Genomic DNA, 24,772 nt, shown 5'->3' with positions numbered 1-24,772 from the left:
AGGATGGGTTCCCCTCTATCCTACAACATGTCACAGATCCCCCTAATTGAGTGTGATTTTTGTGTACAAGAAGCCAGGAGGCTTGGTTTGGGAGCTGACAATCTAATTGTAAAGATGTGTAAATGATTGTAGTCAGTGGCAGTACTAGAACTTTACTGTGATAGTATAAGGTATCCTACCTGTCAGTAGCCACAGGGCGATGTCTATACATGTATACTGCATTCCAGATCATTCCTCCAGCTAAGCAGCGGACCGCATACGGCCCGCTAGGGTCCGGTACCTCCGACCACGCTGACCACCATGAGGGTGAAGGGTTGTGAGGCCGAGATCCTTCTGCAGACATGCCGCTATTCTGTGCAGGCCGCCGCCATTGTCTGGTAGATCGCACGAGGCCGCCATTTTGGTGTAGCCTCGTGTCTCCAGCATGGGGGCGGCCATGTTTGAGGTGACTCAAACACCTCATGGAGCCAGGGGGAGGAGCCGGCAGGCGTGTTAAGGGGCGGAGCCGCCTCTTTTACCCAGGAAATAGGGCCAAAGACTTCCTGTCTGTAACAAGACAAGCACTGAGCAAGCTGATGAAAACTTCTGTGCATCAGGGATGAGCCTTGGGGTCTGTCTCTCTCTCTGTGGGGTCCAAAAAGGCAGGTAACACTGAGGGGCGCTGTTGCGACTGGGGGACACACAAAAAAAAAAAAAAAAAAAGTTTTTTTTTTTTTACTTTGTCATTTTTTGTCGCTGGCAAGTGTCTTGTATAATCATTGACCCTGCCGCATAGGTATCCCCACCTGATCCCCTCAAGGTGGCCGCAGGACCCTCCAGTACCCCACTTGTTTTTAATGCATTATCGGCAATTTTGGAGTCTTTGGTATCCCGGGTGGAGGTGGCCTGTCAGGGACGGGGGTCAAGTAGCGACCCCCGCCTACCCCTATTGTTTATCAGATACTTCAGATACGGATTTGGAACTGGTCAATGCAGTTGCAGGTCCCTCTTAGGGGGCTGTTGTCTCAGGTAATATCTCCTCAGCAGTGAAGAGCACGTTTCTGCCTCCGCCATAGCACAAGAGTGGTGGATGCACTAGTTGTGTCCATCCGGGAAACCTTTAGTCTTGAGGTTACACCGGCAGAGGTAGCTGAGACTGAGATTCCTTTTTGGTACTTGTTAGCCTACCAAAAGGGCGAAGGATTTTCCTTTACTCAAATGGGGTCGTTTTGAAACGAACCCCTGTTATTTCCAAACGCATGGCTAGGTGCTATCCGTTTGAGGAATTCCTCTTTATAGGATAGACGGTACCACCTGCTGTCTTGCCACAGACTGTTAGGATAAAAAGACCTCGTAACTAACGAGGACCTTCCTTTTCTGCTCATATAGAGTTGTTCGTTCCGCGAAGGCGGGCGATAAGGCGAAACCCTCCAAAGCCCCTTTAGAGGGGTTTCAAAGGGCGCTGGTCGGGTAAACAAAGAGTCCGGCTCAGCCAAGCCTGAAGAATATAGCCTGATGCGCCCCTACCCATCTCTGGGGTGGGGGGGGATGTCTTCACCGGTTTCTGGAGGACACAGATCGAGTTTCGATCACTTCCACCGGTGCGATTCTGCCCTTCTAACATTGAACGGTTTCAGGGGTTCTATTCGAACCTATTCACAATGCCCAGGAAAGAGGGCAAGGTGCGTCCAAATCTGGACTTGGGAAGAAATAGAGTCCATCCGTACAGTGGTGGCCTCCCTGCATCAAAGAGATTTCCTGGCGTCCATTGACATATAGGATGCCTATCTTTATATCCCCATCATCGCAGGACATCAGCGTTTTTTCGCTTTCCCAAAGATCATCCCTGGTTCCCACCAGGAGACTGAATTATCTGGGCCTAAGGTTGGATACATCCTGGGCAAGAGAGTTTCTCCTTGCTGGGAAACTCCAGAAGGTTCAGTCAACGATTCGGATGTTGCTGTCCGTCAATTGGCTGGGACTGATGGTGGCCTTCTTAGAGGCAGTACCGTATACCCAGTCTCATACCCGAATTCTCCTGAAGGAGATTCTTTTTTAATGGAATCAGAATTCCGATTCCCTGGACAATCGGATCCGGTTGAGCGAGCGGACCAGGAAGTCTCCGATGCTCAACCAGGGGAAGTCATTTCTTCCGATAGTATCCAGATTACCAAAAAGGGTATCGGAACTGAGAGCGATCAGATTTTGTCTGATTTACTGGATCGAGCAGCTCTAGAGCAGCCCGAATCGGATCCAATCGCATATGGCCTCTTCATCTAGAGGTTTTTTCCCTAGCTGTCCCTTCATTGGGACATCCCGGATGTGGATCTGTTGGCACCTTGGCCTAACAGGAAGGTGCGGAGGTTTGTAGCTCGCGCCACGATCCTCTAGCGGACGCAGCAGAAACGCTGATCGCCCCGTGGGGGCAGTATCAGCTACGGCATGCCTTCCATCCTCTCAAGTTGCTGCGGGAACTTCTTCGCAGGATAGAGGTGGAGGGAATTCCAGTTATTCTGGAAATTCCGGATTGACCTCGTCGAGCCTGGTACGCCGACTTGGCGAGGCTAGTCGCGGACGCTCCTTGGAGACTTCCTTGCTTTACAGTCGCTGGCTTAATGGCCTGGCCATTGAGACCCAGGTACTGAAGGACAAGGGAGTGTCAGCTTCAGTTATTCCTACCTCCAGTTAAAGCAAGGAAAGCGACTTCCAGCACATGGAAGTCTTATATTGCATGGTGTGAATCTATTGGATTTCCCCCACAGACCTATTCGGTGACCCGAATTTTGGTCTGTCTGCAACAAGGGGTTGAGCAGAAACTATCCTTGAGCACGATCAAGGGTCAGGTTTTCGGCGTTAGCAATCTTCTTTCAAGAAACCTTTGGCTAATCATTCCTTGGTGCGGAATTTCATCCAGGGGGTGCGACATCTGGCTCCGCCAGTGCGCGCACCCTTACCGCCTGGTATCTTAATTCAGTGTGGTCGGTTCTTCAGAAACTTCTCTTTGAAGATATTAGGGAGATTCCCTTGCTTACATTCCCAGAAGGTGGCCTTCTTGGTGGCCATTACTTCTCTACGCAGGGTGTCAGAACTGGCCGCATTATCCTGTCGTTCCCCAGATCTGGTGGTTCATAGGGATAAGGTGGTTCTTCTTCCGAATCCATCCTTCCTTCCTAAAGTGGTTTTCGTTAGACGGACTCACTTTTTGTGATCACGGATAGCCCTTGAAGGGCGTTGCCTGTGTCTGCCGCGACCATATCTACATGGATCAGTCAGACGGTGGTACAGGCTTATTCTATTAAGGGTCGGAATCCTCCGTTCCCTGTTAGGGCGCACTTCACTCCAGCGCTCAGTACTTCCTGGGCCTTTCGCCATCAGGCGTCAGTGGTCCAGGTATGTAAAGCGGCCACCTGGTCGTCGGGACATACCTTTACAAAATTTTATAAAATTGATGTGATGGCATTGGCGGATGCCTCATTTGGCCGCAAGGTTTTGCAGGCCGCAATTTGAGGAGACCGGTGGTCTACCTCGAGGGTTTTTTTCTGTTTGAAAATTTTTTTGTTGAGTCTCATCATTAAGGATGAGCATTGTAAACTTCTAGTTGGCACCGGTTGGGCCTTCTAGATTTGGATTTGATTTCCATTTTCCCACCCCTCATTTGTGATACTGCTCTGGGACTTCCCGAAGGTGCTGTATCACCGAGGACTACGTCTGTCAATGAGCGATAGAGAAAAATGGATTTTTGTAAAATCTTACCGTAAAATCCTTTTCTCTTAGCTCATTGACAGACGTAGTACCCGCCCCTCTGTTTTTTTGAGTTGGGTTGGGTTAAATTCTCTAAAGACTGCTTTTATGACATAACTGATTTGCTGAGGCAGAGAGAGAGAGGATATACCCTCTGGGACTGCCCCTAGGGTGTGGCCAGAGCATTTTATTTCCTGTCTAGTCCTACTCCTGTGGAGGCAACATAACCCGAAGGTGCTGTATCACTGAGGACTACGTCTGTCAATGAGCTAAGAGAAAAGGATTTTACGGTAAGATTTTACAAAAATCCATTTTTTTTTCTTTATTTTTTTTGTTCCTGTGTGAACTACAATCAACAGCTGGACTGGGCAACACACTGGATATTCTAGATCCTTCGGGTATTCCCAGTCTGGCCTGCGAGCGTGACCCAACTATTAGCTCCGCGCTAGGTTGGCCGCGACATAGCCCCACTGACCGGCGAGTGAAACACCTTTCGAAGTCGCATAGCCCTGGTCACGACCACAGTCGCAGGATGCTTACCATCATATTCCAGTATATGTCCAGCATTAGCATTTTTTTCGTTTTGCCGTGGGCGAGGAGCACTTTCAATTCATGGAGTTACCCTTTGGTCTTGCTTCAGCTCTTCGAGTGTTCACAAAGGTTTTGGCCCCAGTGTTGGCCTTGTTACAGCAGAAGGGGATTGCGGTGCAAGGTTATCTGATTGATCTGCTTCTGCGTGCAGAGTCTTCCACGGCTCTAGAAGCCGACTTGGACGTTATGGTGCGAACTCTGCAGGAATTCGGGGGGGACACTGAATTTTCTGAAGTCGGCACTGTCTTCGTCCACAAAGCTGGACTACTTGAGCCTGATGCTGAATTCAGCGTCAGCCCGGGTGTTTCTTCCTCAGACAAAACTTCTGAAGCTACAGGATGCTGTTCTGCTCCTGTTGTCCAACCATCGATCATCACCCAGAATTTGCATGCATGTACTGGGTCTGATGGTATCCACCTTCGAGGCAGTTCCGTTTGCGCAGTTCCACACCAGATCTTTGCAAAGGGAGATACTGATCAAATGGAACAAGGATCCGCTGTCATTGGACTATCCTCATTCTGTTGAGGTGGGGTTCGAAGGAGTCTCTCCAATGGTGGCTCCGCTCCCTGGCTCTGCATCTGGGGAAATCCTTTCTTCCCCTGTATTGGACTGTAATCACCACAGATGCCAGTCTGTCCGGATGGGGAGGTGTCTTGGGAGTGTGTTCGGCCCAAGGTGTCTGGACTTGGGAAGAGTCCAGGTTGCTGATCAACATCCTGAAAAATCGGGCGATCAGACTTTGTTTCAATGAACGGATCGTCTGCAGGGACGCCCTGTACGGATACAATCGGACTATGCTACGGCTGTGGCATACATATGTCAGTCATCAAGGGGGCACAAAGAGTGCCCTGGTGGCCCAGAAAGTGGCCTGGTGTCTTGAGGTGGGCAGAAGGATTATGTTCCAGCCCTCCCTGCTGTGCACATTCTGGGGTTAGAGAATTGGCAAGCGGACTATCTCAGTCTGCAGACGTTGGATCCAGGAGAATGGTCTCTTCACCCGGAGGCTTTCCATCAACTTTTTACACATGACACCAGACCAATGCTTTCGTTCACCTTTGTGTGCAATCATGGGGGGACAGGGGTGCTTGAATTTATTTTTTTTTTTCTCATTATTTATTTTGCTTTTTTATTTTATTTGGACACCTTCCCTTTTTTATTTTTTTATTTTATTTTATTTTTTATTTTTATTTTTCATTTTTATTGTTATCACAGGGTATTTAAATATCCCCTATGATAGCAATACGTAGTGGCAGGTACTCTTTTAAAAAAAATAAAAAAATAAAAATTGGGGTCTATTAGACTTTTTAATTTTCCAATGGCGCTGTTAATATTTGGCGAAACCAAAGTCACAAAATGCTCGTAGCTTCCGGTATCTTAGGCCATAGAGATGATTGGAGCCCTTCTGGTCTCCAATCCGCTCTATGGCGAGCTGACGGAACCACCGGCTGCAGTCTTGGGTTACCTGGTGGGACAGGAGAGCCCGAGAAAAACGTGGAACGCGGTGGAAGGAGTGGAGTCTCCTCCCACTGCTTGTAAAAGCAGTTTAGTGGCTAATTATCTGCTAGGTATGCTTTTACATGAAAGCCTACTGCAGGCTGTTAAAAAAAACGATCCAAATTTTTGCTTGAAGCCAGAGACGCATAGGACCCTTTTTTAATGCAGACCGCGGTTACCTGTATAAACCGGCTCCATTAAGAGCTAGTCACACTCGCCTGTCATGCGAACTGGATGCGGAGAAACCCGCATCCAATTCGCATATGTTTCAACCTAGCCTTTGTTGAGAAGCCTTCAAAAACATCCCGTCATACCACTTTAGAGGTATTCTTCTTCATTACTTTTATAAAGTTTTTTTTTTCTTCATATAAATGTATAAATATAGTAAGTATAAGTAAGTAGGTAGAAAGTAAGTATAAATGTAGTTGAGGCACAGCCAAGACAAATCCCTTGTTGAAAACTTTTAAGGTTTAGAGTAGACAAAAGGAAATATCACCATCAAATGTAACATTTTGCAACATTGTTATAAGGATGTTGCCAACGTCATACCATATTTGAAAAATACTTGTCTGCTTTTAACCTGTTACTATAAATAAAAAAAATTATACTTAAAAAAAAAAAAATTAAATCTGGCCTCTTGTTTTGAAGCCTGAAGTGTTAGCCAATACACTGCAAGCCCCAAGCATAAAAATTCTAGTAACAAACCTACACGAAATACATTTATGTTGCTCATAGCTCCATTCTGGTAAGCAAAATGGTGGCTTGCAGTGAGATTAGTTTTCTCATTTCTTCATGATTTATCACCTAAGAGCATAATTTTTCTATTTTCTCTATACAGAGCCTTTCCCACTGCGAGTTGATCACAGATGATGGTATCCGCCACCTGGGCAATGGTGCTTGTGCACATGATCGTCTTGAAGTTATCGAATTAGATAATTGTCCTCTCATCACCGATGCATCATTGGAGCATTTAAAAAGTTGCCAGAGTCTTGAGCGTATTGAATTGTATGACTGCCAACAGATCACACGGGCTGGCATCAAAAGACTCCGGGTAGGGATCAAGCTCTGCAAATCCTCTTGTCATGGAAGAGTGGTGAATTGAAAATATATCTGCAGTCTTAAAAACGCAATTAATTTTTGGAAAAAATTACACTTTTTTGTACATTTTAAATAAAAAAATTTTTTGATGTAAAAAATAAGAAAACAGTAAAGTTAGCCCAATTTTTAAATTGATGGCTAACATGTCATGCTTTAAAATTGCGCACGCTCATGCAATGACTACAAACTTTGGTATTTAAAAATCTCCATAGGCGACGCTTACAGGTTTCTACAGGTTACCAGTTTAGAGTTACAGAGGAGGCGTAGTGCTAGAATTATTGTTCTCACTCTAGTGATCGTGGCGATACCTCAAGCGTGGTTTGAACACCGTTTACATATGTGGGCGAGAATTGCATATATGTTCGCTTCTGTGCGCAAGCTCGGAGGAACGAGGCGCTTTAAAAAAATTTTTTTCCTATTTTTTTTATGTTTAATTTTTACACTGTCCCTTTAAAAAAATGTTTAGATCACTTTTATTCCTATTACAAGGAATTTAAACATCCCTTGTAATAGAAATAAGCAGGATAGGTACTCTTAAACGTGAGACCTGGGGTCAAAAAGACCTCCGATCTCACATTTACACTTAAAAGCATTAAAAAAAAAAATGTGGCCGTTGGGCAGAAGTGACAGTTGATGTCGCTCCAATCCTCCAAGGGCATAGAGTCGAGTGGGGGGCCATCTTGCCCTCACTCGACTTCCTGCCCATCAGAAGAGGGAATGGGATAGTTTTCCCTGCTACCGACGGCTCCGGTAAGCGGGGAAAACAACTGGAAAGCGGCGGGTGGGCACCTCTCTCGCCGCCCATAAAGTGATCCCGTAGTGAATCCGCCGCTGGGACCACTTTTATGGTAAAGCGGACCACCTGCCATGTAAGAAAATGCTGGTGTTATGGCAGCTATCTGCTGCCATAACCCCGGTATTTTTTTACACAGCGGTTTAGTTCTCCAGTTTTCCTGCACCCACTGTTTTAATTTGTTTCCCAGTTTTGAGAAAACAAATGGTTGGAATTATTAATTGAAAACAATGCACTGCAAATCAGTTTCCACTGGATTTTTGTTTTGCTCACTTGAAATGGGGAACTTTTAAAAAATCAGTGGCCTTGCTGTTAGGGCTCCCTCACAAGTGCATTTAAGCAACATTTATACTGAATTTTTAAAAAGCCTTGTAACCGCCCTTCAATGCCTGCCCTAATCTTACAATGTAATTGCCTTACACTGGAGCCAAATAGAGATTAGTATGCCCGCATCCCAAAATCAATACATACAACAGGAAAAACCCCCTGGGTGGGACTTTTAAGGGCAATGGGTAGACAAAGTTTGAATTCCAAAAAGGTATAAGAAAATATAGGAAAAGAGAAAAAAAAGGGAAAAAAATTTCTCAAAAAATATAAAGTTTATTGCATGAAACGTGTAAAAAAGATCACATGAATCCAGAGAGAACCTCCGGATTAGTTAAAACAAAATGATGCGGTTACACAATGTCATACACAACACCTGACAAAAGAAAAGAGCATATTGTGAAAAACATAGATAGCTAAGACCCAACGCGTTTTGAAAATGGTGAGGTCAAATTCTTCCTCAGGGATCTACATGAGCATGGCTATGTACAGATGTCTACAATCACAGATGCTCTGGTGTTTAGAATGAAGCAACCGCATGTTTAAAAGAACCAAGCCAGAGTATTTCATACAAGGCTGAAATCAGTCAGTACCAGAGCGGGCAACTGACCAAGATCCTGGGCACCCCCAGCGTCCGCAAGTGGCATGAGTAAGAGACCTCCGCTTGTCACTGGAGTATCTGTGAAGTACTTGATACACGATGCAGAGGGGTTTATTATGCAAGGTGATCCACAGACCAGTACCAGAAGGGAGGCCAGTGCAATATATATCACATAAGACCTAGTTTGAAGCAGCTCATCAGCCCGTGACCACACCCTGCTGTGTGGTCACGGGCATTCCTATGGATCTACTCAGACTGTAGTCATCATTGCAGTCATCATTCAGTTATCGTTCTTTCGATCTGGCAATGATCTTTTTGGTAAAAGTGATTCAAGCAGCTAAATAGCCACTTGATCACTTTTACAAGCAGCAAAAGACCCCCCCCCCCCAACCTCGTGCTGCGGTATGCTGCCATTTCTCAGCTCTTCTGTCCCACCAGGGAGCCCAAGGCTGCTGCCGGTGGTTGCGCTGGCTGATCGTAGATATGAAAGAGGAACATACGTTTCCCAATTGTCTCTATGGTGTTTGAAACTGGAAGCGTCAAGGATTTTGACGCTTCTGGTTTACTAGCTGTTACTGGCTAGTAAAGCAGCAAACAAAATCGATCTTCCTTTGATCAGCTGCATTGGAGGGCAAAGGAGAGATCTAGGGTCAAATAGACCCCAGATCTCTCCATAAAGGGGACCTGTCATGTTCCATGCTATCACAAGTTATATTGTTCAAAGTGGAATAAAAAAAAATCAATATTGATGCCAAAAAAAAAAAAAATACATTTGAGACTGTGCAAAAAAATGTAAATAAAATAGTAAAAACATTTTTTTAAAGTGCCCCCTTGCTCCCACGCAAATGTGAATGCACACGTAGGTCCCGCACGCATATGTAAACTGTGTGATCATACCACACATGTGAGGTATCATTGTAAATGTTATATTGAGAGCCCAGGCTTCCTAATTATCTCTAAACTGGTAACTTGTAAAAGCCTTTAAAGCGTTGCCTATGGATCATTTATTGTACCCTAGTTTGTCGCAATTTCACAGACGCAATTTTAAAGATTAACACGTTTGGTGTTTATTTACTTGGTGTAACATCATCTTTTATATTTTACCAAAACATTGGGTGTTCTATTATGGTTGTGTGCACTAAAGTGTATATTTCCTAAAAATCTGCACTTAAAAAATGGCAGCACAATTATATTGTAACGTAAAAAAATTGCATCAGTGATGATTGTATTCTCAGGGGCCTCTGCATAAAAAATATTTCTCTTACGTCCTCCGACAGTCGCCGCCTCTTCATATTCGTCACAATGGGGTAATTGACCTTTGCTCCGTAGGAGTAGCTAGGCAACAGAATATGTCAATATTAAAGCTTTTAACATATCCCACCCCCAGGGGGTGGTCCCCTCAGTCAATACCCTCCTACTTCCTGTAACCATACCTCAGTTTCATTGTCTAGCTTTCAGGAGTTAGCTGGCTGTTTCTGTGCTGGGGCATTTTGTCTCAGCCTTTATCTTCTTTTTGATTTTATTTGAGTTTTTTTCTCTCTCTTTACTTAGCTGTTTATTTCTTCAGCTTAAGTTAGTTCTTCTGATGAAGAGGATCATGCGGGCTGGGTCTCGGGCTGGCCCCCCTGGTCGCAGGTTGTGGGCCAGTGGCTTCCCAGCCTGCCATCGAGCGTTCAGTCAGGTATTTTTCCTGGCATATGTGAACGACCCATCCCTGTTCGCTGCAGGGATGCTGTGGTGAGGTGGCTACCTCACAGGATGCCATGCGGTTTCGCACCGCAGTTCTACTGCGTCCTGGCTGCGACTCTCCCTGTCCCATGTGCAGTGGCTTGATCGCTTGTGCGGGTTCCCCACGCCACTCAGAAGGTAAGTGTACTCTGGACCTGTCTGTTTAGTGGGTGTCAGTCTGGGACTGTGTAACCCTGCATGTCTGTTCACACTATTGGGCTCCCTGTCTGGTTTGATGCTGCTGTGGGCTGCAAGGAGGGGGGCTGTTATACACTGTTCTGTGTTACAAACTGTGTGATTCTCTGTGTGACATGCTGTATGTTGTAGGGCATGCTGTGGATCATGTTTTGTGCAACATGCGGCGGCCGCTGCTGCGGTCCGCCATTTTATTAATAGCTGCAGGCTTATGAGGGCCATTTCTGTGTGCTGGGAGCGGCGTTTTTGGCGCCAAGCGCCGCCATTTTGGCGGCGATCGCTCGGGCCACATGTCAGCGCTGCATGCTCTGCCTTTGCAAGTCCCTCACCGGCGGCCATGTTTGTGGAGCCTTCCATAGGCTTATAGGAGCGGTCTGTGTTACATTGCTTCCTTTCCCTGAGAACAGCGATCGGTGCAGCAGCTTGAGTGGTCTCTCCAGGTTTTATCTTCCTTATTCGTGTATTCCTTGCCTATGTTTTTGTGATTCTCCCTGTGGGGGGTCGGTGTGTGCTGTGTGTGCGGTGGGCTCCGCCGCGAGCTTAAAGAGGCAGTACTCCTTTTTTTCCTACACACTTTTGGGGGCATGGATTCTCAGAAAAGCAACTGTCCCCCCACTTTAGTGGGGGGGCCAAGGGACTGCTGCTGCTCCCCCCGCGGGGGGTGATTTGGCTACTGTCGTGGCTTACTTAGCTGCTCAGGTGCAGACGCTTGTGGCTGCTCAATCCACAAAACGGCCCAGAGTTTCAATTTCCTCTGATTCAGAGGGCGATGGTGATGGGGCTGCTATGGCTGGGGTCACCTTATCGGGGTCCCGCTCGTCCCTGGACCTTGTGGGGTCTGAAGGGGAGGCAGAAGTTGAAGGGGTTGATAATTCCCCCCCTGGCTCGTCTGAAGAGCTTGCACTCATGGATGAATGGTTGCTTCTATCAAACAAACACTGCATTTGCAGGATGAACCATGTCCTCCTGCCGTCCTGGCCTCTTATGGGACGCAGCGGAGACGCAAATCATCGCAGGTTTTTCCTTGCTCTGAGGTTTTTCAGCACGCTGTTAGGGAACAATGGCGCAATATACGGAAGCTTTTTGCTGTGCCAAGTGGGTTCAAGCTACGTTATCCTTTCACACCCGCTACTGATGAACGTTGGTGTGTGCCACCTCCGGTGGATCACGCGGTGGCAGTTTTGCATAAATCTACTGCGATTCCGGCGGAGGATACCCCGGTGTTCCGGGATGCCACGGACAGGAGGCTGGAGTCTCTTGCCCGCAATACTTACTCGGTTACCGGTTCCATGCTGAAAGCTATTTTTGCTTCACTTATGGCAGCTCAGGCTGTCGCGGATTGGACGCGGGTGCTCAGGCGCGTCCTGGTGGCTGACTCTGCCCCTCCAGCGACGTTGGCTATGGTGGATCAAATCCATCAGGGTGTCATGTATTTGTGTGATGCGGACTTAGATATAGTCCCTTTGGCTGCACGTGTGCACAGCGTGGCGGTGTTGACACGCCGCCTGATTTGGCTGAAATGTTGGTCTGTGGACCAAGCTTCTCGCAAAACTTTAGCTAATCTACCCTATACGGGATCTCGCCTTTTTGGCGAACCCTTGGATGCGCTGGTAAAGGGGATCACGGGGGGTAAGAGCTCGCTCTTGCCCCAATCCCGCAAGGCTAAGGTTGCTCATGGTACGAAGCATGCTTCTTTAGACCCTCTCAGGGGTCCTTTTCGTGCCTTTCGGTCACACTATAAGGGCAAACCCTTCAAAGGTCAAGGCTCCCTAAGGAAGCCGTGGACATGTAAGCAGAGATCGGGTTTCTATCTCGGCCGGCGTGCAGATTTTTTCCCTTAAATCTTCAACTGTCTCCGGAGCGTTTGCGGGATCTGCACCTGGCGGTGCGGGACCTGCGGGCTCAGGGAGTGGTGGTTCCGGTGCCTCATCGGGACAGATTTCGGGGGTTCTATTCAGATCTGTTCAATGTGCCCGAGAAAGAGGGCAAGGTACGTCCGATTCTGGACTTAAAAGCTCTGGACCGCTTTGTGCGGGTTCGCGAGTTTCCGCATGGAATCCCTGCGGTCGGTGGTGGCTGCCCTGGTTCCGGGGGAATTTATGGCCTCCATCGATTTGAAGGATGCGTACCTTCACATCCCCATTTTCGAGGGTCACCAAAGGTACCTTCAATTCGCCATTGCGAAGGGTCATTGCCAGTTCGTGGCGTTACCCTTTGGTCTCGCTTCGGCTCAGCGGGTGTTCACCAAGGTGCTTGCACCGGTTCTGGCTTTGTTGAGAGCCCAGGGCATCTCTGTCCTGGGGTATCTGGACGACGTTCTGGTTCGGTCTGCGACCAGTCAGGGTCTGGTGACGGACCTGTCCGTCACGATGCAAACTCTACAGGAGTTTGGTTGGACGATAAACCTTCCAAAATCGACGCTGTGCCTGTCGGTTCGTCTTCCCTACCTGGGAATGATCCTGGACTCGGTCCAGGCGAAGGTCTTCCTACCGGACGATAAGCTCAGGACACTTCAGGAAGAAGCCAGGTCCCTCAGGGACAATCAGTGCTCGTCCTTCCGGACGTGTATGAGGTGTTTGGGATTGATGGTCTCGGCTTTCGAGGCGATTCCCTTCGCCCAATTTCACACGCAGGGTCTCCAAGCGGAGATCCTGTCCAGGTGGGACTGGCGACTGCAATCTCTGGATCTCCAGATTTCATTGAGTCATCGTACCAGAAGGGATCTTCTGTGGTGGCTACAGTCCCCGGCGGTGTCGGGGGGGCAAGTCTTTTCGTCTTTTCTCCTGGACGGTGATCACCATGGATGCCAGCCTGTCGGGCTGGGGTGGTGTTCTGGGGGCTCTGTCCGCCCAGGGAACTTGGTCGGAGGAGGAATCCTCCCTTCCGATCAACATTCTGGAATTGCGAGCGATAAATCTCTGCCTTCGACGTTTGACGGTCAGGCTGCAGGGCCGTCCGGTTCGGGTGCAGACGGACAATGCCACGGCGGTGGCATACATCGACCACCACGGGGGCACCAGGAGTGCCCGAGCGGCTCGGGTGGTGGCCGACTTTCTGTCTTGGGCCAAGACGCATGTCCCGGCGATAACACATTCCGGGGGTGGAGAACTGGCAGGCGGATTATCTGAGTCGCCAGACTTTGGACCAGGGAGAATGGTCCCTCCACCCGGATGTCTTCCAGATGTTGTGTGCGCGGTGGGGTCTTCCGAAGGTAGACCTGTTCGCGTCTCGTCTGAACAACAAGGTGGAAAGGTTCGTGGCAAGGACGCGCGATCCTCGGGAAGACGCGTCAGACGTGTTGGTAACTCCGTGGCATCAGTGTCGGCTGATGTATGCATTTCCACCGTTTCAACTGCTGTCCAGGTTCCTTCGCAGGTTGACCTCGGAACCGCACACGGTGATTCTAGTGGCACTGGACTGGCCTCGCCGGTCCTGGTACGCAGACCTCGTGAATCTGGCGATCGACGCTCCGTGGCGTCTGCCTCTTCGAGAAGCTCTTCTGTCTCAAGGACCGATTTTTTCATCCTGCTTTACAGTCGCTGGCTTTGACGGCCTGGCTGTTGAAACCGAGGTCCTGAAGGATAGGGGTCTCTCCCCTGAGGTCATTCACACTTTGATCAACGCGAGGAAGTCTTCCTCGGGGAAAGTCTACTACCGTACTTGGAAGGTCTATTTTGCCTGGTGTGAGTCCAGGGGGTATCCCCCTCGCTCATACTCGGTGTCTAGGGTGTTGCCTTTCCTTCAAACGGGTGTGGCCCAGCGTTTGGCGTTGGCTACAATCAAGGGCCAGGTTTCTGCGCTGGCCGTTCTTTTTCTATGCCCTGTGGCGTCTAACCCCTTGGTTAGCACTTTTGTTCAAAGGGTGCGACACCTGGTCCCTCCTAGGGGGGAACCTTTGCCTCCATGGGACTTGCACCTTGTTCTGTCCGTATTGCAACACGCTCCTTTTGAACAGATCAGGAAGATCTCATTGTCTATGTTGTCCAAGAAGGTGGCGATCACTTCGGCTTGCAGGGTGTCGGAGCTGTCTGCTTTGTCCTGCAGATCTCCGTATTTGGTCCTTCACTTGGATGAGGTGGTCTTGCGACCTAACCCTTCTTTCCTTCCGAAGAGGTTCTCGGAGTTTCACCTCAATGAGGACATTGTCTTGCCTTCGCTCTGCGCGAAGCCTAAACATCCGAAGGAGGTGGATTTGCACTCCTTGGATGTTGTTCGGGCGATCAGGGTTTCCCTGAAATCGACGGAATCTTTTCGCAAGTCGGATTCTTTATTTGTCCTTCCAGAGGGTCCTCGGAAGGGCATGGCGGCGTCGGCTTCTACCATCGCTGAATGGATCAGACAGACCATTGACCAGGCCTATGCTCTGAAGGGGAAATTTCCCCCCATGCCTGTGAAGGCGCACTCTGCCAGATCTCTGAGTACGTCTTGGGCCTGTCATCATCGGGCTTCTGTGGCCCAGGTGTGTAAGACGGCGACTTGGTCGTCCATTCGCACCTTCTCGAAGTTCTACAAGGTGGATGTTCAGGCATCGGCAGATGCTTCCTTTTGGCCGCAAGGTTCTTAGTGCGGCGGTACCTTAGGGTCCCTTGTTTTTGGGCCCTTGGCTGTTTGGGATGTCGTTTATCCCTAGGTTATTTGTTTTTTTCCTGGGTTGTTGCTCCTGTTGAGCAAGTTTTTTTTCATGCTGCCCAGCTGGTTTCCTTCCTTTTGGTAAGGTTCCTTTGTTTTCTGCTGTGGAGACTGCGTTGCCTTAGGCGCGGCTGCGTTTCCCACCCCTCATGTTTGTACTGCTTTGGGACGTCCCCATTGTGACGAATATGAAGAGGCGGCGACTGTCGGAGGACGTAAGAGAAAACGGAATTTTTGTAAAATCTTCCCTTAAAATTCCTTTCTCTGAGTCCTCCGACAGTCGCCGCCCCCGCCCCTCTTTTGGGGTTTGGTTATATACTCTACTGCTATTCTACTGAAACTGAGGTATGGTTACAGGAAGTAGGAGGGTATTGACTGAGGGGACCACCCCCTGGGGGTGGGATATGTTAAAAGCTTTAATATTGACATATTCTTTTGCCTAACTACTCCTACGGAGCAAAGGTCAATTACCCCATTGTGACGAATATGAAGAGGCGGCGACTGTCGGAGGACTCAGAGAAAGGAATTTTACAAGTAAGATTTTACAAAAATTCCGTTATAATGGTTAGGGGTTCCAAGTAGTTTTCTAGCAAAGAATGCAGATTTTTTATTTATTTTTTAATGTGTATGTGAGAAATCATCATAGGGCTGAAAAAGCTAAGCGACATAATCGATTATAATTGATTATGAAAATAGGCGTTGGCCAATTAGTTGACCTACGTACAGAATGCATTTTTGTTTACATATCAGAAAATACAGTGCAGCACACATACAGCTCAGTACACCGTCCATATATGTCAGTAAGTGCCTGGGAACTTATCAATGTTGGAGGAAGAATGCCTCGTGGGACATATAGTCCTGGGCAGGAGAATGGAGGAAATGATTCGAAAGGCAGAAGTTTTTTTACCTTGCCACAGGGGCACTCTATACTACACTCTGCAGCTTGCTATAGGGGCACTCTGAAGGCAGGAGGAGCCAGAAGCACTGTTAGGGGACACCAGAAGAGGAGAATCAGGGTTGCTCTGTGCAAAACCTTTTCACAGAGCAGGTATGACAAGTTTGTTAAAAAAAATAATAATTTACGTTTTTTTTTTTTTATTGGTCTTCTGTAATATTCCAATTTTCTGAAATACTGAATTTGGGGCATTCATTAGCTGTAAGCCATAATCCTCAAAATAAAGAAAGAAATGCTTGAAATATTACACTGTGTCTAACGTATCTATATAAAATATGAGTTTCACTTTTTGAATTGAATTACTGAAATAAATTAACTTTTTGATGATATTCTAATTTTATGAGATGCACCTGTATACATTGGATATAAAAAGTTAAAATGTCAGGTTTCTATGATGTAAAAAAATGGAACAAAGATAAATAATTTCAGAACCTTTTCCACCTTGAATGTGACCTATAAACTGTACAACAACAAACTGAAATCTTTAGGGTGGAGGGAAGTAAAAATAAAAAAAACTCAAATAATATGGATGCATTAGTGTGCACACCCTTTTAACTAATACTTTGTTGAAGCACCTTTTGATTTTATTACAGCACTCAGTCTTTTTGGGTATGAGTCTATCAGCATGGCACAGGTTGACTTGGCAATATTTGCCCACTCTTTTTTGCAAAAACACTCCAAATCTGTCGGATTTCGAGGGCATCTCCTGCACACAGCCCTCTTCAGATCACCCCACAGATTTTCAATCGGATTCAGGTCTGTGCTCTGGCTGAGCCATTCCAAAATTTGAATCTTCTTCTGGTGAAGCCATTCCTTTGTTGATTTGGATGTATGCTTTGGGTCGTTGTCATGCTGAAAGATTAAGTTCCTCTTCATATTCAGCTTGCTAGCAGAAGCCTGAAGGTTTTGTGCCAATACTGACTGGTATTTGGAACTGTTCATAATTCCCTCTACCTTGACTAGGGCCCCTGTTCCATCTGAAGAAAAACAGCCCCAAAGCATGATGCTGCCACTACCATGATTCACTGAAGTACAGTGTTTTTTTTGCGCCAAACATATCTTTTGGAATTATGGCCAAAAAGTTCACCCTTGGTTTCGGCAGACCATAACACATTTTCCCACATGCTTTTGGGAGACTTTAGATGCCTTTCTGCAAAATTTAGCTGGGCTTGGATGTTTTTCTTCGTAAGAAAAGGCTTCCATCTTGCCACTCTGCCCCATAGCCCAGACATATGAAGAATACAGGAGATTGTTGTCATATGTATCACATAGCCAGTACTTGCCAGATATTCCTGCAGCTCCTTTAATGTTGCTGTAGGCCTCTTGGCAGCCACCCTGACCAGTTTTCTTCTCGTCTATTAATCAATTTTGGAGGGATGTCCAGTGCTTAGTAATGTCACTGTTGGGCCTTATTTTCTTCACTCGATGATGACTGTCTTCACTGTGTTCCATGGTATATCTAATGCCTTGTAAATTCTTTTGTACCCTTCTCCTGACTGATACCTTTTCACAATCCAATCCCTCTGATGCTTTGGAAGCTCTCTGTGGACCATGACTTTTGTTGTAGGATGAGACTAAAAAATGTCAGGAAAGATCTACTAGAACAGCTGAACTTTTATTTGGGGTTAATCAGAGGCACTTTAAATGATGGTGGGTGTGTACTGACTCCTATTTAACATGAGTTTGAATGTGATTGCCTAACCACTTCCCGCAAACTGACATACCTGTATATTGAGAGAAAAGACAAAAGAAAGAGGGGCACCGACCTAGTGCATCACTACTAAAACCATTTATTAAAATATTAAAAAGTATACAATATACTCACAAACAGGTGTGATATTACACACATCAACATTGCATATACAATCTCCAAGGTAGCCAAGGTCCCATATGTGGCAAATTGGCATGCAGAGTGCCGCATGGGGCTGCTGTGGCTGGGCTGACGCGTTTCAGGGGCGAACCCCCTTCCTCAGAGCCAGAAAAATTGCCACATATGGGACCTTGGCTACCTTGGAGATTGTATATGCAATGTTGATGTGTGTAATATCACACCTGCTTTGTGAGTATATTGTATACTTTTTAATAAATGGTTTTAGTGGTGATGCACTAGGTCGGTGCCCCCCTTTTTCTTTTGTCTTTTCTCTCACTTGGTTCTAGATACCCTTGATCCTGATGGGGCAGCAAGACCATTGGCTTTTTTACACCCTAAGTCTGAAGTGCACCTCCCTTCCCTCCGTCATATCCTACTTGAGCGCAGGAGATTTGCTTTAATACCTGTATATTGGCTTGAGGAAGTGATTGTACCAGGATAATGCCTGCATCAAACCGGTACCGTTTTTTTGAGCTGTCGGTTGGCTTTCAGGAGATAACAACCGATGCAGCTCAGCAGCCGCTCGGCCATTATCCCAGCGAGCGAGAGGGTACGACCCCCTACCCCCCTCCTACCACCTTCTGTGGCTCTGCTTGGGTCTCACCTCCCACCGGGAGACCCGAGCAACCAGCCATCACGTCCACCGGCGGGTTGGAAACCCGAACAAAGCCGGATTCATGTTCGATCGGGTCTCCAATCATGTAACCTGGAAGTGAGGTCACTTCTGGTTTACTCGACTGCCATTGGTGCTGACTTAAAAAGTGTCAGTATTCAAAAAATGACGATTTCAACGTTTTTAAATACTTTGAATTGCAGTGGAGGGGTCTGGGGTCTTTTAGACCCCAGTCCCTCCAAAAAGATTACCTCTAACTGCCTATTACTGTCACAGGGGATGTTTACATTCCTTGTGACAGCAATAAAACTGATCAGATTTTTTTTTTTTTTTAAAGTGTTAAAAATTAAAAAATAAAATAAAATGTTTACAAAAATGTGAGGGGTGTTTGTGAGATACTGTGTGTGTGCGTGCGTGCGTGTATATATATATATATATATATATATATATATATATATATATATATAATGTTTGGGGGTTCTAAGTAATTTTCCAGCAAAAAATACAGATTTTACCTTTTAAACAACATGTGTCAGAAATAGGCTTGATCCTTAAAGTGGAGTTCCACCCTATTTTTATACTTACCTCCATCTTCTCGCTCTGGGTCACCTGAAAAAGAAATGGATAATCGCATATTTTTTTTTTTTTTTTACTTACCTCGTAGCGAAGAAAAAATACTTACCTTACTTCCTTCTTCCTCCTTCCTCGGCCGTGGCCCGTCGTCGCTTCCTGGCTCTGCAATGATTCCTGGGAGCTGAACGTCATAGCTCCCAGGAATCATTGCGCCTGCACCGGCCCCGACGTCAGTTCCTGGTCGCGCGCGTCATCCCCTTCTAAACAGCTTCTGGGCATGCCCAGAAGCTGCAGAGGGATGACGCGTGCGACCCGGAAGTGACGTCGGGGCCGGCGCAGAGCATCGTGGGACCAAAGAAGGCGGAAGAAGACGCCGAAGGGGATCTCGCTGGCTTCAAGCTGCCCACACCTGAGATGGCAGCGCTGGACAAGACGTTTGCAAGGTAAGTATTTGTCCTAACAGGTAAGTGCAACCCGGGACAGATCAGAGGCTAGCCATTGTGGAATGCACTAGCCCTGACTGTCCCGGGGGTATTAAAAAAAAAAAAAAATCCAGGGTGGAACTCCGCTTTAAGTGGTTAATTCTGAAAACCGCTACATCCCCAGTTATAAGAGGGTGTGCATACTTATGCAACCACATTATTTTAGTTTTTTTATTTTTACTGCCCCCTCACCCAAAAGATTTGTTTGTTTTTCAATTGAGTTGTACAGTTTATAGGTCACGTTAAAGGTGGAAAAAGTTCTGAAATGATTTATCTTTGTCTCATTTTTTTACATCGCAGAAACCTGGCATTTTAACAGGGGTGTGTAGACTGTTAATATCCAGTGTATATACTGTGTTATTCTCAGAGTGAATTAGATATTTTGTTCCCTAACCATATAGCTGGTAATTTATATTTACCACTGCATATTGATATTCAAGAACAAATTGTCTTTTTTTTTTTTTTAAGCTTTACATCTAAATTATACAAACTTTTTTTTTTTTTTTTTTAGGTCTTTATCCGATTAATCAAAACAATAATAAGCCAACTAATCGATTATGAAAATGATCGTTAGTCACAGCCCTAAATGTCAGAGTTGGCCCTGTTTTGAAGTGGTTAAGGTGCCAACATACGAGATCATTTAACCATTCCAGCCATTTTTGATTGGATTGGGGAGCATTGTTCATTCTGTAGACTTACTCCTTTGCCACCTGCTAGAGGAAAAAACTGGCCGCAGTTTGATTTTATTCACTTTGATTGATTTGGGAATAGCATAAGCTCCCAAGGGGATAGGTACAAAGTTGGAAGCTATAGCAAAGAGCCAAGGGATTCTACCCCCTCCCCCCCAGGCTCCACCTATAACTAGAATATTTTTATTATATTATATCCTGTTCTCGGATCCTCCCCCTCTTCCACTGACTCCAGAGCATTAGGGGACAGCTTCACATGCTTAGTTTGTTGTGTATTGCTAGTGTTTTTTTTCTTTTTTCTTGGGAGAGTGCATGTGATCAGCACTTTCCAGACAGAGGATTAGGGGAGAATGAAAACCCCTCCTTCAAGCTTTAACCACTTAAGCCCCGGAAGATTTTACCCCCCTCCTGACCAGGGCCTATTTTGCGATTCGGCACTGCGTGGCTTTAACGGACAATTGCGCAGTCGTGCGACGCTGTACCCAAACGAATTTGACGTCCTTTTTTTCCCACAAACAGAGCTTTCTTTTGGTGGTATTTGATCACCTGTGCGATTTTTCGATCATGCACTATAAACAAAAAAAGAGCGTAAATTTAGCAAAAATAACAATATTTTTTACATTTTTTTATATGAAATTCCCCAAAAAAATGTAAAAATCTAAATTTTTTAACATTTTAGGCCAATTTGTTTTATGCTACATATGTTTGGTAAAAAAAAGTTGCAAAAAGCGTATTTTGATTGGTTTGCGCAAAAGTTATTGCGTTTACTAACTAAGGAAAAGAATTTTGTCTTTTTTTTTTTTTTAACGAGTAATGGCGGAGATCTGCGATTTTTTTTTTCGGTACTGCGACATTGCAGCGGACAGATCGGACCCTTGACTGACATTTTTGACACTTTTGGGGTTACCAGTGACATTACTACAGTAATCAGTGCTATACATATTCACTGTTACTGTAAAAATGACACTGGCAGTGAAGGGGTTAACTTTTTTTGCGAGCGAGGGGTTAAGTGTGTCCCTAGGGGCGTGATTCTAACTGTGATTGGCTGTGGCTTGAGGTGTAAGAACAGAGATCAACGGTCCTACATAGCAGAACCGTTTGATCTCCATTCTTACACAGGGAAGAATGACAGGCGGCTTTGTTTACATTAGCCGCCTGCCTTTCTCCCGGTGTAACGGACGATCGCGGGCCCGCCGGGCACACGCGCCCTAGAAGCCTCACAGGCTAGCGACGTAGTACTAAGTCGCTTTGCCTGTGAGGGGCTGACCGCCACAGTAAATAGTCGTGCGACGGTCGGCAAGTGGTTAAAGTGTTACTAAACCCACGAACGTAAAATCAGTCTTTATGTGCAGTAAAGCATGCTTGTTATACTCACTGTGGAGCCTAAGGGGTAATCCACTGCATTGTGTAAAAAGGCTGTGTGATCCTGTTCTCTGATCCTCCCCTTCTTCCACTGACTCCAGAGCATTGGGGGACAGGCTTCACATGCTTAGTTTGTTGTGTATTGCTAGAGTATATTTTTTCTTTTTTCTTGGGAGAGTGCATGTGATTAGCACAGGGCCAATCAGCACTGTCCAGACAGAGGATCAGGTGAGAGTGAAAACCCCTCCTTCAAGCTTTAAGCAGACAGTGATACAAGTCACAAGACTGCTCCAACTGCTAAAGAGAAAAAAGTATTTATCAGTATATATTTACTAAAACTATTGCATTTCCATGTTCTGTGTACTGTGGGAGACCAGATAGTGTGAATGCAGGACACTTTAACTTGCCTGACCACAATAAACAGAAATTTGGTTACTGTGCTCTTTCTGTTGCTTGTTTTCTGCAATTAATTGTCAAATACATTTTGAGTTTTAGCTTTACACGCCTCCCACTAATGAAATATCTTCTATTCTTTCTTTCAGACACATCTACCTAACATTAAAGTCCACGCCTACTTTGCTCCAGTCACACCACCTCCCTCCGTGGGGGGCAGCAGGCAGCGATTCTGCAGATGCTGTGCCATCCTATGAGAAGAGACCTACATCTGGACTCCTTCACCATTCGTGTGTGGGGTTCCAGCTGGACTCATTTGGAAGAGAATGCGCCAGCTTACTGTGGTCATGGTGGGGGAAAGGAGACTTTCCTCCCTAATGTAAGAGCGCACACGCCCTTTGCACTTTGGGGCGGGGTCTAGCAACCCACAGATTTTTTTTCAGTTTTTCCTTGCTGCATTATCCAGGCTGGTTGGGGAAAAAAAATAAGATTTGTGAAGGGGAGCACAATCAACAACACTCCAGGATTTTGTCCCAAAACTTTGGAAGGGAGGAGTTTGAAAATTTAGGTTTTTGGAAACATGATCTCGTGTATTTTGGCGTCTGATTAGGGGTTAATACGGTTATCCTTTGCTGTGGTTCCAGAGGAGAGTTTTGTGGACAGAGGAGCAGGGACTTCTATTCCATTTAAGGACCTAAAAAGGTATACCGGCTGCACCTCGTTTTCTACTTTAATCCCTGGTACTGCATTAGGGACACAGCAGCAAGGGTAGCCTAAGCACCCTTCTCTCTCTCCACCCCTGGCTTGTGATATCTTGGACTTTCCACATTGACATAATGCATTCCCTACAGATGGAACAGAAAAACAGAAATGTTACAAATAATGAATTATATAAATATATATATATATATATATGTATGTATGTGTGGGTCTATATATTATTATATTTTATATATATATACACACACACACATACTTTGTACAATATAATTTTAATGATATTACAGGGTGATCCCTCCTCACGTTCGCGTGGATGTGATAATGATGCCAATTACATAAGTAAAAATGGAAAAAAAATTGTCTAGAGTCTGGTTACTAAGATATCTTTGTCAAAAGGTATGGATTTGTGTGTTCTTTTTTTAAGAATTTCACATTTTTTTATACAAGTTAAATCCTGACTAAGTAATTAAAATAACAGGCACAGTGGCTGAGGGCAGGTTTTGGCCGCTAAGTGTTCAATGTTCGTTTTTTAACCTGAAGTTCCAACTTTAAAGAGACCCTGTCACCAAATAAAGAAATGCAGGCAAACCCACAGATTTTTTTTTTATTTTTTTATGCTTGCTTGCATTGTTTCTTCCTTCTATAAATGTTTTTTTTTTTTTATCCACTTGAATTGTGCCATTGAACTTCCTAGAACATGACTAGCCTTGCACCTTATAGCCTTTCCTCTTCTATGGACTCTTTCACACGGCCGCTCTGTTTTTTTTCTCCGCTGCGGCACTTTTTTTTTCACGGACACGGATGACACTTGTGTCATCCGCTTCGTATGTCCGCATATCATCCCATCCGTTTGCGGATGATATACGGATATACGGATATACGGACATAATGTATGTCTATTGGGATTGCTGATGTTGTTCCGTTTTTTAAACGGAAGAAAAATAGGGTTCTGTTCCATTCCAAAAAACGGAACAGAACTGAAAGGACGCAAATCGGATGGTCACCTGCTGACATCCGCAATCCCATTGACATGCATTATGTCCGTATATCACACGCAAACGGATGGGGTGATATATGGACATATGGAACGCCCGTGTGAAAGAGGCCTAAGAGTTTCTTAACTGCACTCTGTACCGGTTCCCAGCAGTAGACTCGGGACTTTTGGATGGCTACACAAGGGAGGCTTTTCCAGGTAAATAAACCAACATAAAATATGTTAAATTCACATTAAAATGTTCTGGTAAGATTTGTGTTGAAATTAATAGTCTGGCGACAGGGTCTCTCTAAGTGTGTTTAAATTTTTTTTTAAAAAAGTAAATGTTTTTTTTACATTTTTTGCAAGAAATCCTTACCTACTTCTGTTAGAGACACATGAATGTACAGTTGGACTTGGCATAACCTGTCTAAATGTAAAGCTTAACCTGTCTAAATGTAAAGCTGATATAATAGTCTACCTTTGGTGTAACATTTAGATTAGTCTCGGTGTTGTAAGAGGAAAAGCAAAATAGCCTTTAGCTAGGCAAATGGATATACAGTATACAAAATGGAAGTGGGTGTTAGCACTGCTCAGTGTTACCTCCAGGTATTGACTTCTATAACAAATCTGCTTGTATGTTTTATACAGTAGTAGGAATTACTGGAGAAGAGACGCCTGAGAGGGGACATGATAGCAATTTATAAATATCTCAATGATGATCTCAGCTTAGAAAAAAAGCTGTTCAGTCGAAGGGATTGCATGAGGACTCGGGGGCATACAATGCGATTAGAGAAGAAGCGTTTTAACCTCAGGCAACGTGGGGGGTTCTTTACTGTTAGGGCTACAAGATTGTGGAATTCTCTACCACAAGAGGTGGTTTCTGTGGGAAGTATGGTGGCTTTCAAAGGACTCTTAGACTTACATCTCAAGGATCAGAACATTCAGGGGTATGTGAGATGATTATGG

At 45.7% G+C, this 24,772-nt stretch overlaps 1 protein-coding gene across 2 annotated transcripts in view; it reads left to right on the top strand.

The window, feature by feature from the left end:
- FBXL20 (F-box and leucine rich repeat protein 20) overlaps positions 1-23,196 on the top strand; it is a 266,578-nt gene extending 243,382 nt beyond the window's left edge. The window contains exons 14-15 of one of the 2 annotated variants that reach the window (XM_082272996.1): positions 6,644-6,856; positions 22,260-23,196. In XM_082272996.1, coding sequence (XP_082129122.1) covers positions 6,644-6,856; positions 22,260-22,367 — 321 coding nt within the window. In that variant the 3' untranslated portion in view covers positions 22,368-23,196. The remainder of the gene's footprint in view (positions 1-6,643; positions 6,857-22,259) is intronic. The other variant, XM_082272997.1, reaches the window with a different exon arrangement.
- The last annotated feature ends 1,576 nt before the right edge of the window (positions 23,197-24,772 follow it).

The sequence above is a fragment of the Pelophylax lessonae genome, assembly GCF_965119305.1.
Source record: "Pelophylax lessonae genome assembly, chromosome: 11".
Taxonomy (NCBI): domain Eukaryota; kingdom Metazoa; phylum Chordata; class Amphibia; order Anura; family Ranidae; genus Pelophylax; species Pelophylax lessonae.
This window is presented reverse-complemented; position numbering and strand designations above follow the sequence as displayed.